The sequence below is a fragment of the Theropithecus gelada genome, chromosome 11 (assembly GCF_003255815.1).
Source record: "Theropithecus gelada isolate Dixy chromosome 11, Tgel_1.0, whole genome shotgun sequence".
In the NCBI taxonomy this organism is placed as follows: Eukaryota; Metazoa; Chordata; class Mammalia; order Primates; family Cercopithecidae; genus Theropithecus; species Theropithecus gelada.
The window spans coordinates 22,341,914-22,354,585 of record NC_037679.1 but is presented as its reverse complement, the minus strand read 5'-3'; the positions used below and the strand labels follow the sequence as shown (position 1 = coordinate 22,354,585).

Here is a 12,672-nt window from a genome sequence, read left to right as displayed (position 1 = left end):
GACTAGCTGCACGTGTGAGCTCGGTGAGACGGAAGAAACCCGGACTGGAGGAGGTGAGGTGGAGAGCCAGCTTCAGGTGCAGGAGCTAGAGCTCCGGTACATGGACTGGAGGTTTCCAGGTACCACGCTTAGCGTGCCTGTTGAAGTCAAATGCATGGTTAAGGAGGCTAGCGAGGAAGGCTAGTGAGAGAAGCTTGTGGAAAAGGCTACGAGCCCACAAAAGGCATGACGCGTCCAGTTGTCCAAGTTTTGCGAAGGGAAGGGCGGGAAAGCGCCACCATCCCGCCCACTATGCGGAGGAATCTGCGAGTCTTCCAGCTCCACCCCCTCAACAGTGATGTAAAGAGGACAAACACCGACGTAGGGAGAAGAAAAAAATAAAAAAATAAAAAACTCCAGGGAGCGGGGAGTAGGCAACCAGCAGTCTTCCGTCAATAGGGCGAGAGGGAGCGCGTCCCGAGGAAACAAGCACCGCATAAATACTTGAGTTGGGAACCCAGTGCTTCCGGAAGCTCGAGCTCACCTTCCCGACTTCGCCGAAGTTGAAAAAAGGCAGAGCAGGGAGAGGGGCCGGCTCACCCTGCTGAGAGCTGCTCAGTGGGCAGGCCAGACGCTGCTCCGGGAGACGCCCACTGGAGGGATCGCAGAGCCAGGCAAGCGGCGAGCGCGCCAAGGACGGTGCGCTTCGGACGAGGAGCCCAAGTCCTCCGAGGCGGGAGGGAGCGGCCCTCGAGGGCTGGGGCTCCGAAGAGGGCCAAGTAGGCGCTGCATGGACAGCATGCGTTTCTCCGCCGGTCCCGACGCGGGGTCCTCGGGCAACTCCAGCTTATGGTGGCCTCTGGCCACCAGCGCTGGCAACACGAGCCGGGAGGCCGAAGCCCTCGGGGAAGGCAACGGTCCGCCGAGGGACGTGCGCAACGAGGAGCTGGCCAAGCTGGAGATCGCCGTGCTGGCGGTGACTTTCACGGTGGCCGTGCTGGGCAACAGCAGCGTGCTGCTGGCTCTGCACCGGACGCCGCGCAAGACGTCCCGCATGCACCTCTTCATCCGACACCTCAGCCTGGCCGACCTGGCCGTGGCCTTCTTCCAGGTGCTGCCGCAAATGTGCTGGGACATCACCTACCGCTTCCGCGGCCCGGACTGGCTGTGCCGCGTGGTGAAGCACCTGCAGGTGTTCGGCATGTTCGCGTCGGCCTACATGCTAGTAGTCATGACAGCCGACCGCTACATCGCCGTGTGCCACCCGCTGAAGACTCTGCAACAGCCCGCGCGCCGCTCGCGCCTCATGATCGCGGCAGCCTGGGTGCTGAGCTTCGTGCTGAGCACGCCGCAGTACTTCGTCTTCTCCATGATCGAGGTGAACAATGTCACCAAGGCCCGCGACTGCTGGGCCACCTTCATCCAGCCCTGGGGTTCTCGTGCCTACGTGACCTGGATGACGGGCGGCATCTTCGTGGCACCTGTGGTCATCCTGGGTACCTGCTACGGCTTCATCTGCTACAACATCTGGCGCAACGTCCGCGGGAAGACGGCGTCGCGCCAGAGCAAGGGTGCAGAGCAAGCGGGTGCCGCCTTCCAAAAGGGGTTCCTGCTTGCACCCTGTGTCAGCAGCGTGAAGTCCATTTCCCGGGCCAAGATCCGCACGGTGAAGATGACTTTTGTGATCGTGACGGCTTACATCGTCTGCTGGGCGCCTTTCTTCATCATCCAGATGTGGTCTGTCTGGGATCCCAAGTCCGTCTGGACCGGTACGTGACGTGAAAATAGAGGAAATTTTAGGGATAGGAGTGTGTTGTGCGTGCGTGTGTGTGTGTGTGTGTGAGTCAGAGTGAGAGAGAGGGAGAGAATTTGGCAATTTTCTTCATAGTATCTTCTAGGGCAGTAGTTTTTAAACTTCTGTGTGTATGTAAGAGTCGCACCTTGGTGGAACGCTGTTAAGAAAAAAAAAAAAAAACAAATTCCTGGATTCCCCATGCAGACGTTCTAATTAAGAACGTCTGGAATGGGGCTCAGGACTCTGCATTTGTAGTATACAATGATCCTAAGACAATTCCAGAAGCTGTGTCCCAGAGTCAGCCAGGCAACTACAAAGCCGAATAATGACTTTCTGCCAAATCACTAGCTACTGTATTAACACCATTTCAAGTCTGTTGGATTCAGGAAAATACTTTACTATCACAACTGCTTTTCGTTGGATTGTGGAAAGTATTACAATTAATTTTTAAAATGTGTAGAAATGCCTCAGGGGCAAGGATAGAAGCAGACATATATTTCTAAAGAAAGCTTGAGAAAAATTATTTAGAAAGTAATTCCAATTTGGCATTTAGCTAATAATGTTCCTTTCTCTTTAAAATCTGTTTATTTTTTTCTAACAATGATTACCTTAACACTTTTTTCTTGGTATTTCAAAACAGGATTATTGATAAATTAAATTCGTTAGACTGATTCATTAGTCTTTCACCACTAGTTTGACCACGCAGCTCTACACCTCTTCACACAACTCTTACAGTAGTTTACTGGAAATGTTCTCTACACCTACTATTGTGTTTGATTTTAATTCCTTCTCAAACTAAAAAAACTAACTTCACAGTGACTTGCAAAAAAATTATATAATTTTGCATCTTGAAAATATTTTCTTCTAGTAAAGACAAAAACTCAAACTAAATAAATTCCAATGCTTGTTGGAACTCAAACCAAATAAATTCAATGGTACAGTTGTTACCAGAATGTTTCTGGTAACAGGAAATAGGTATCTGGGAGTAGCTGTCTCCTTTTGCTTTTTGAAATTGGAGTAGGGGAGGTATGTAATATGTTTGGAAGTTATATTTGCAAATAAAACATTTCAGTATGGATTTAACTTAAATATTCTTACAGACTATAATACCAGCGATAATGAAAAATACAATATAAACACTATTTTTTGTTTACTCTTTCTTATCTTGCTTGATCTTAGAAGCCTCTTAATATTGTTAAATAAAGAAATTCAGTCTAATTATTGCTTTAGCAGGATTTACACGCAAGTAATAAAAACTTCACTTGTGCATAGATATGTTGGTGATTTTCATTCTTTGTGAACACCATCTTACGATGGCTCCTGCTCACCTTTGATGGCAGCATCTTAGCACTCAGTATGATTAAATAATAACCTGTAATTGTTTTCTGGCGTAACAAGAGTGAGAAGATCCAACTTTATATTTAATAATCAAGGAAAAGTCAGTGCTCATTGATTATTCTTATTTTTAGAAAAGGTATGTTATCAGCACAGTAGCTCCGCTGTGAAAGGTAATAATATTTATGCAGTTTACCAGTGCTAATTATCATAAAATATTTTAGAATCCTGTTGGAATTTCCTAATTCTGCTGTTCTTCTTACATAATTTGTTTGAACCCCAGTCACAGACAGTTTTCTTTTAAAATCAAACCAAATTTCTAACCAAAGAAAAACAACTAAAGCTTATATCATTCAGGGACTTCTTCCGTACAGTTTTCATATTACAAGAATATTTAAAACTACTAAACTGGATCCCTAACGCAATATTTTTTCCTGAGTTATTAGGATAAATACAATTTGGTATACATGGTTATTATGGACCCTTAAAATTTCATTAAAATCGTAGCCATTCTGTAACTGCTGTGTCATTAGCACATTCTAGTTCAAGTATCGAAGATAGAGATTTTTTCAATGAATTATTTAATAGTCTTAACCTCATAAAATTCCCACTCATTCTATTTAAATATTTTGATAGTGTTTTAAAATACTTGAATTAATTTTAAGGCATCTTGCTTACAAAAATATTTCATAGTCAAGCAATTTTCAAACACTCCCCATTTCCCTGATTGATAAACAAAATAGTTCATTTTCTATGCTAATCCAGACGGTTTTTCCTTTTTAATTAGTTAATAGAAAAATGAGTTCATCTAGGGCTCAGTTACTTACATTACATAATTTCCCTTTATACTTTTCATGCAGAATCGGAAAACCCTACCATCACCATCACGGCATTACTGGGTTCCTTGAATAGCTGCTGTAATCCCTGGATATACATGTTTTTTAGTGGCCATCTCCTTCAAGACTGTGTTCAAAGCTTCCCATGCTGCCAAAACATTAAGGAAAAATTCAACAAAGAAGATACTGACAGTATGAGCAGAAGACAGACTTTTTATTCTAACAATCGAAGCCCAACAAACAGTACGGGTATGTGGAAGGACTCGCCTAAATCTTCCAAGTCCATCAAATTCCTTCCTGTTTCAACTTGAGCCTTGCGTTCATGCAACTTAACTCTTGTGATTGACTTTTTGGCCCATTAGCTGAATTGAGCTAGAAATCACAAGAACGAATGCACTTTACTGATATAACCATAAATCAATTCATTGGGTACAAGACTGTGTTTCTAGTTGCATTTTCACATTGCTACCAAAAACTAGACATTATTTTGTATGGAATATTAATGAAAACATGCTGTACTAAAATATGCAGGTCTAATTCCCAGAAATATAACAGAAGTTATATTTTTAAAGGAAAAATCGTAACCACCCTAGCTTTATATTTTGTTGTTGGTTTCTTTTATTTTCATTTCTAATATAAGTAAGACTTGATTAGTTTAAAAGTCATATAATGTATGGCACTATTTCTGAACAAAGAGAGCTCATCATCAGCCTTAGTATTCAGAGAAAACTTTAGAGAAATTATGTTTTCATCCAATAAAATTAATTTGTGCATTGGAAAATGCAGCCTTAAACGGTGTCCTGGAGATGGGATGGCACCTCCTAGGGGTAGAAGTGCCTGGAGCATAATGAGCTCCTGCTCATTATGACCAGTTCAGAGTTCTATTAGAAGCTATCAATCATCTTGCATTTCAAAATGGTAACTTTACAACTGGGAGTGGCCTCCTTTTGGTTCCTCACATATTACTGGTAAAGAAAAGCATGATAACTGAGATGCTGAAGGTGAGAGGAAATGTTGATTAGCCAAAAATATCTTTTTTCCGCCACTGCGAGGTTGTTTTAAAGTCAGATTTGTATGAGGAAAGCCAAATTTTACTAAAAGAGTAGAAAAGGATTGCTCAAGGTACGAAATTTTATTAAAAGAGTAGAGAAGGACTTTCTCTTGGACATTGTAAACGTATTTTGATCTGTGTTACAAGGGTATCCTGTGCTATGCTGGATATTAACAAGATCATTATCTTCATGTTTGGGGAATTCAGATTCATAATATGAGTATCCTAAAGAGTGACTCAGGATATAAAGTGTCCCAACATGTGTAATTAAAAATAGGTTTGTCTTTCCAATCTCTCACTCATCTAACAATTGCAAAGCAGAGATGAGACGGGGTTGGGACATGGGTGACAGATGGAAAGAGAACTGCTCTGTGCTCAGACTGGCTTTGTTCATTATTAAATCCACGACTTTAGGCAAGTTTCTTAAACACATATAAAGCCTCTGTTTCCTTGACTTACCATGGGGTTGATAACACTTACCTCACAGGGTTGTTGAGAGGACTAAATAAAATCAAATATGTTAAAAGAGCTTCAGAAATAGTAAAGTACTATACACATGCTAGCAGTTGCTTTTATTATAGCCTTGGGATCTCCAAAATTGCACAGATGTTTTCTAGTTTATTTTTTATTAACTAGAATTGGTTCGTTTTGTGGCTGGGATATAAAATCCTAAAATTTAAATATAGATCTGCTGATTCATTGGACAATATTTTCAGTGACCACTCAGCTTGACTTCTCCTGCCTGATTAAATTTTTCCAATTTAAAGACAGAACTTGCTTTTCTTTGAATGCAGGTAGATCAAAACCACCCAGGAGCCTCAGTTTTCTCCAGTTTTAAACAGAGATCAATTACACTACTTTGCTGTTGTTATTACATTTTTCACTAATGGAACTCAGTGATTTTTTTTCCTAGCTATTTTGTCTGGCTGCTTCTTCTTCTTAGAGATCATGCAATGATTTGAGGATACATCATAAATATTTTGTATCCTTAAGAGGAAGTAATAGTTATAGTTGCTTTTTTTTTTTTTTTTTTTTGAAACAGAGTCTTGCTGTGTTGCCAGGCTGGAGTGCAGTGGCATGATCTCGGCTCACTGCAACCTCCGTCTCCCGGTTCAAGCAATTCTCCTGCCTCAGCCTCTCGAGTAGCTGGGACTATATGAGGGTGCCACCATGCCCGGCTAATTTTTATATTTTTAGTAGAGATAGGGTTTCACCATGTTGGCCAGCATGGTTTTAATAGTATTATTGAGTTTCTTTTTTACCTTTGTAGATAAGAAAATGAGAACTGGATAGCACTGTGAGAACCTGGAAGCAATAATTTTACTCCTCTTCATTCTCCTGCCTTTCGAAATTCTCAGCCCTTAGGCTCCCTAATACAGATATGCCTAAAATCATGTTTCCAAATGCTTTATAGAGATTATAAACCTAGGGGCGCCCTAGGTTTTCAAATTCTTTCTAAAAATAATAACTATGTCTCTTAAAGGGTACTGTCCAATATAAGCCATAACTAAATTAATTAATTCATTATTTGAGTTAGAGTAGCATCTCGGTAAACTGGCACTCTAAGACTGTCAGTCCTTTTGACAACTCTTTGATAGTTCAAAAACTAAAGCCTTTTGCTTAGGAACTAAGATGAACCCATTTTTTTCTAAATCCATTTCCAAAGTAAGAACCTCAGAACCTATAGATCTCACTTCAAAATGTTGATGTGTACCCCCAAGCAAAACAATTCAATATGAATGTTATTTCTAAGAGCAACTCTCACAAAAAGTGCATATCACCCTACCCAGTTGTTTTTTCTCCTTTTAAATGTATTGGGAGATGAGATAGTAGAAAATGGGCTGGGGAGACATGAGATCTGGGTGCTAGTTCTGCACTAGGCAAATATGTGGTCTTATTCTCTGCAGTTTAGGCTGAGAAGTTTCATCTGTCTGGTTGCTAAATTTTCTCAATGTTACATACCCAGAAGTGGAATTCACATATCTCAAAACAATATTTCAAATTGGAAGGAACCTACCTGCCTGTCTGTTTCAGAACAAGAGAAACTGAAAAAGTATTACAGGAAGGGAAGTTTTCCTTTTCTTGACCAAAGAGAAGACCTGAGATACGATGCCAAATGACAGCTTACAGTCAAGAAAAAAATGTGTTGCAGTACCTTATTTTATTTTTCACAGTTAACAGTGGGAAGATCCTGCAGGTGCACAATTCTAATGCCTCTATGTGCGTATTAGGAATGTGATACATTAAAAATGTCCAACAATAGGGATAAACTAGTCAATTGGGCATTTGATGAGTATTAACTGATGATGGTAAAGAAACAATTTAGAGTACATTATTAAGTGCTTAATGGGTTAATTTTGGAGCATGTATTTTAAAGTGTAAAATGACTTGGCTTTTATTTCATTTGGAACACAATTGTGAAGGAAATCAGTGAAATTCTTGGGTTACTTATATACTTGTTTTACATACAGAATTTCCATCATCATCAAAGAAGTCTTATGCCATGATTGAGGGAAGGGTATGGTTTTAGAGAAAAAACACTAAGCAGTCTTAATAATACACAGGACTCTGCCAAGCTTATTACAGTTTCTAGAATGGACAACCACTAATAATTAAGAAACCCAACTTTCATCTGTTATTACACAAGAAACCCAATTAGGTTAAAGTTTGATGTTTTCAGACTCTAAAGCCTGTTTTTGTAACTTAATTGGACTTTTGGAGTGTTAAATTATGGCTTCAGAGTTTGACTCTACCTAAAATTTAGTTAGATGACAACTAGGGAGAAATTAAACCTAATCCTTCACCCCAAATATCAGAGGTTAGACAAACCCATGTTAATTGGGGCCTTATGGATATTCATATTGGAGGCAATAGCTTTATTCAGAGTAAGCCCAGGACAGGGCTGTCTGGGATGCTAGTTCTGGAAACGCAGAAGCAGCCACTGTATCCCTGCCCACCCCCTCCATCCAGCCCTTTTGGTACCACTCAGTATCATTGACAACATTTGGAATCATAAGTAACATAGGACAGTAAGTATTACAGAATGATTCTCGATTAGAATTGGACCTCAGCCAATTTGAGTCCAAATTTAAGAACTATTCAGAAGAAAGTTTCTTTCTTTTGAGTGCCTAAGACAGTGTAAATGGTTTGAATCACACAAATTTTATGATTCCAATGTATACATAAGCATTTTAAGAATATTGTTTTAACATAATAATTAGGCGTACTAAGTTATCATGAATGAAAATGTATGTGTGACCTGTAGTATGTCATATATTATTATGGCTAAACATTAAATGTTTCTTTTTTAGTTTTATGTATTTGTGTATATATATACCCACATTTTTACATTGATTTATGTTCTAAATAATAATTAAAACAAAGTATTATAGAATTAATGAAATCTTTTTGTGTTCCAGGGTCAAATTATTAATAAAAAATTCAGAAAAGAAAATCTGAGGATAAATCTGATATAAAAACCAGAATGATTATTATTAATACAAAATAATTAATATTTTCACATATGAAGGTAGTTGTCTTCATACTACAGGATTTCTGACTTGAATATATTCTATAATGCTTTAATTCATTGCCATAACAAATGTACTAAGAATTAATGTTGCATCTTAAGTATTCCATTTTTTGGAACTGTTTTTCAAATGTTCTATATCTCCTAGCTTATTATGCTATGTAAAATAATTTCAGTGTGTTTTTTCCTTGGGCAATTGAGTGATTCTTGTTTTGAATGGGTGTTAAAATGTTTTGTGATAGTATCTAATATTTGATCCTTGACAGAAAAAATGGCTTGTGGTATTATATTGAAAAAACTATTGTATTTTTTCCTCAGTTTTACTGTGTGTTGGCTTATTCCTATAAATAAAAATAAGTTTTACATTTGTTTGAAATAATTCTTTTACAACTTAGTTTGACAGTGAAATATATTTCAAGTTAATTATTTTGACTTTGAAAAACTAAAGACTGGTTTTACAGTTGGTAGCTATTGATAGGTTGATATTTGAGCACAAAAATGTTTGTGCTTTAGTGACCATAGCAAGAATAAGTGAAATTTGTAACCGCCCTTTCAATAAATTATAATTAAGAAATCAAATCAATTTTGTTATAGTCTGTATTTAGACAAACAAAGTGATTGAGGTTAGCAGAGGTCATGTTTGTCATTCAGCCCTAAAAAACATCATCTACGTGCATTTATTTCTTAACGTTGGTAAGGCTGACTTCTGGGGCCTAAAGATTACAAATATTCCCATTTAATAGTCTTCAAAATTAGAATTTTTTCCCAGTAGACTAATAAGTTTAAATTATATTAACTTTATAACTTATATTGTCTAACTTTTTTTTTTCTTTTACAAGTTGAATCTTAATAGCACAAACTAAAAGGTTTATTTTGGGTTTGGCTTAAACCATAGAAGCAGGGAATGCCCAGAATGGAAGAAAGAGAATTTGAAGTATCTATTTTAAAATACCACTGTTATTTCAAAAGATTTATAAGTGCCTGAAAATAAACAATATTTCTACCAAAGCACATTTTCACAAAGTCCTATGGATCAGGTAAAACTAAAATAATAGTTTCATTGTACACCAGAAGAGACCCATAAAGAAATTCATAAAGAAACATTTTTAATGCCAGTCATATAAAAAATGTTCAATTAATGGAATTAATGTAGCTATTCTAGATCCATATATATACACACACACATGTATATAGTAATCCATATGTGGTGTTATAAAATATTGCAAATGTTTATAATAAATGTTTACAATATAAAGCTTTAATTACAAGAAGCAGTAATGTACAGTGACAAAAGTACTGGAAGTCTGGTATTTCCACCATCTATTGGCAAATGATCTTAGGAAAGTCACTTTAATGCATCTGGGAGGCTGAGGCGGGCAGACCATGAGGTCAGGAGTTCGAGACCAGCCTGGCCAACATGATGAAACACTGTCTCTACTAAAAACACAAAATTAGCCGGGTGTGGTGGCGGGCGCCTATAGTCCCAGCTACTCGGGAGGCTGAGGCAGGAGAATTGCTTGAACCCAGGAGGCAGAGGTTGCAGTGATCTGAGATCGTACCACTGCACTCCAGCCTGGGTGACACGGCAAGACTCCATCTCAGAAAAAAAAAAAAAAGCAATCATCTTGGTTGGAAAAAAAAAGGATTTACAGATTCAAGCCCAAACTTAATCCTAATAGAAAGGCTTTGTCACCACCAGAGTAATGGCCACTTGTCCTTTGGCACAACACAGTGACAGTGGGACTTCAGCAGAACTTATAGTATATGTCTATAACCCCCAATCCCTGCCAAAAGGTCCAGCTTTTATGGTTCACCAAAGCATCCATGTTTCTACTGCAACCCCATCCCATAAGCTTGTGTCACGTAGGTAGCTACAGCCTGGAAGGATGTCCCTTGACTGTACCTCTCTGTGCTCACTCTTTCCTTTAATTTTCAAGTAAACTAGTTTTAGCCTCATCTCATTCAGTGTGCAAAGTCCGTGCCTATCCTTAGATCTTAAAGGAAGCCTGAGGATTATTATGAATTCCCGCTTCTGTTGCTGTCAATCCCCAGCTCATTAGCCTACTTCTCATGACTACTTTTTCTTCACTAGTTCCCTGACCACGTTTCTGACTTGTGCAATGGGGTTTTCCTGAAGGTTAGAGGGTCATTTGGGAGCTTAGATTATGCCTCCAGAGAGACAGGGATTCATATTCACTATGCTAAAGTCCATGAACATCCTTTCTAAGGGGGATTACTCTCTGATCATCCTTCTCTTTATAACTTTGCTGGCTGTCATCTTGCCTAGGTTTCCCCTCTCCACCAAGACCCCAAACCCTTGGTTTTCCTTCTGCCAGAAATGAACATTTCTCCTACATGTTTATGTAGAACAATTTAGCTTTTTGTTGTCTAAAATACTCTCACTTAGACTATGTATTTCAAAACAGTGCACTATCTTTAAGATGTTTTTTCCAAGCAAAAGAGCCATCTCATCCCAAAATGAATGTTGTCTATTTCCTAGATCAAAGAGTTCTAACTACATTGAGCTTTTAAAGAACCTTTTTAAAAATTGTATTTTATACTAGTTGTGAAACATATAAGGGTACCTAATAATTCAGATTTTTGCCCTTTTAATGTATCTGTTTAAATCTTATACAGTCGATATTTGTCCATGTTGAACTGCCCTCCATTCCCATAGGCACAAGTAACAAGATCATCTCAAGATGGTCTACCAGTCTTGTCATCAATTCGGGTTGGGGTGGTCTCCCACAGTACTTCAGATGGAAACCAGTCTCAGGTGACTGGTTTTTCTATTTATCGTGATTGTTGTACATGTTCTTCATGTTGATATGCAAATTCTGTAACATTCTTTTCCACACAGTCAAGCACAAGCAAATGCACAGGCGAATGTGTTACATTATATTAATAATATCCACTGTGTCCTTAATGTCCTAGTCCAGATCTTTGCTCCAGCTTGCCTAATTATATTTTTATTATATTTCAGTGCCATATAAGATAGATTCAACAACATCTCTATGATATTTTAAAACAAATCAAAATAGTTTTTTAAAATCCTGCCATAACTAGTCTTTCACCTGGGTCAGATGCTAGCTAAAACCTCTGCCAGAAACATTTTACATCCCTCTTCACTCCATATTCTTTATACCAACTCCATTTCCCAGCTGTGACTCAGCTTTTAGGCAATAGAACCAATTTGTTGCAAAGGAACAGGGCTCTTTCACAATCTGAATATGAGTAATGTGTCTTGCTCCTCGGGTCCTGTAGTTTCTGAGAAAAACAGGGCCTAATCCACATCCCGGAACATGTAAGAAATGTTTACTCCTCAGGAGCTCTTGAAAGGAAAAGAACAGTCTATCAATATTGAAAGCCTTTTGAAAACCCAAAAAAGCCAATGTATTCAGATATAACAAAGAACTTGGATAAGATTCTTATCTAACTCCAATTTTTCAAAAGAACTGGAACATAAACTACAAAAATTTGAGGGATATTTTAACTGGTAATTATCCTTCGATGGCTTCAAATGGTATTTTAGAAATGGCATTTACTACTGTATCAAATAATCTACTCCACCCCTGACTCAAAGCAGTGCAGATAAATGACTAAGCTGCATAGGATGAGAAGAGGGATCCCAATGACAACCACAGAAGAGGAAAATATGCCATTTGGAAGTTCTTTGAAAATATGAATAAATGTCTTTTTTTTCCTGTGTCTATTTTAATTTACAGTTATATGGTGAAGAATTCTTGAGAAACTTCAATAAGATTCTAGTTTAGACAATTATAAAAATTAGCTTTCAGGGGATTTTTTAAATGACTTACCCTGCCTAGGCAAAACTGGTAATTTCCTTAAGCAAATACTTAAAATTGTTCAGTAAAGACAACTTTCAGAGAAATCTTTAATTTATAGTCAATTATACACATAGTATGGGAGTGAATGCTTTGAGTAGGTGAATAAGGTATTATTTTGATGTCAAACATGGGCTAAAAATTTCAGAGTTCATTTGTTCTAAACCACTCACTGCTTTTTCTGTTTCTGTTATGGGAGTTGTTCAAGTCTGTGCTTTCCAAGGCCTTTGTGTTTCAATTGACATTCCAGGGAGATAAGCAACTTCAGGGTCTTTGGAAAACCAAATGTTAATATGATTTAT

At 38.3% G+C, this 12,672-nt stretch overlaps 1 protein-coding gene across 2 annotated transcripts; it reads left to right on the top strand.

Moving 5' to 3' along the window:
• Positions 1 to 279: 279 nt before the first annotated feature.
• Positions 280 to 6,420, top strand: AVPR1A (arginine vasopressin receptor 1A). Of its 2 annotated transcripts, XM_025402844.1 has the most exons (3): positions 280 to 1,748; positions 3,970 to 4,194; positions 6,267 to 6,420. In XM_025402844.1, exons 1-3 carry the CDS (start codon positions 770 to 772, stop codon positions 6,287 to 6,289), a joined length of 1,227 nt encoding a protein of 408 aa, XP_025258629.1. In that variant the 5' UTR covers positions 280 to 769; the 3' UTR covers positions 6,290 to 6,420. The 2 variants fall into 2 exon arrangements, with proteins under 2 accessions (XP_025258629.1, XP_025258628.1); XM_025402843.1 differs by lacking the exon at positions 6,267 to 6,420 and having other exon boundaries at positions 3,970 to 4,713.
• Positions 6,421 to 12,672: the final 6,252 nt, after the last annotated feature.

Bases quoted from the DNA above. Each gene is read 5' to 3' on its own strand.
- AVPR1A (XM_025402843.1), top strand. From the start codon at position 770: ATGGACAGCATGCGTTTCTCCGCCGGTCCCGACGCGGGGTCCTCGGGC. The intron at 1,749-3,969 runs GTACGTGACGTG...CTTTTCATGCAG, and splicing joins TCCCAAGTCCGTCTGGACCG to AATCGGAAAACCCTACCATC.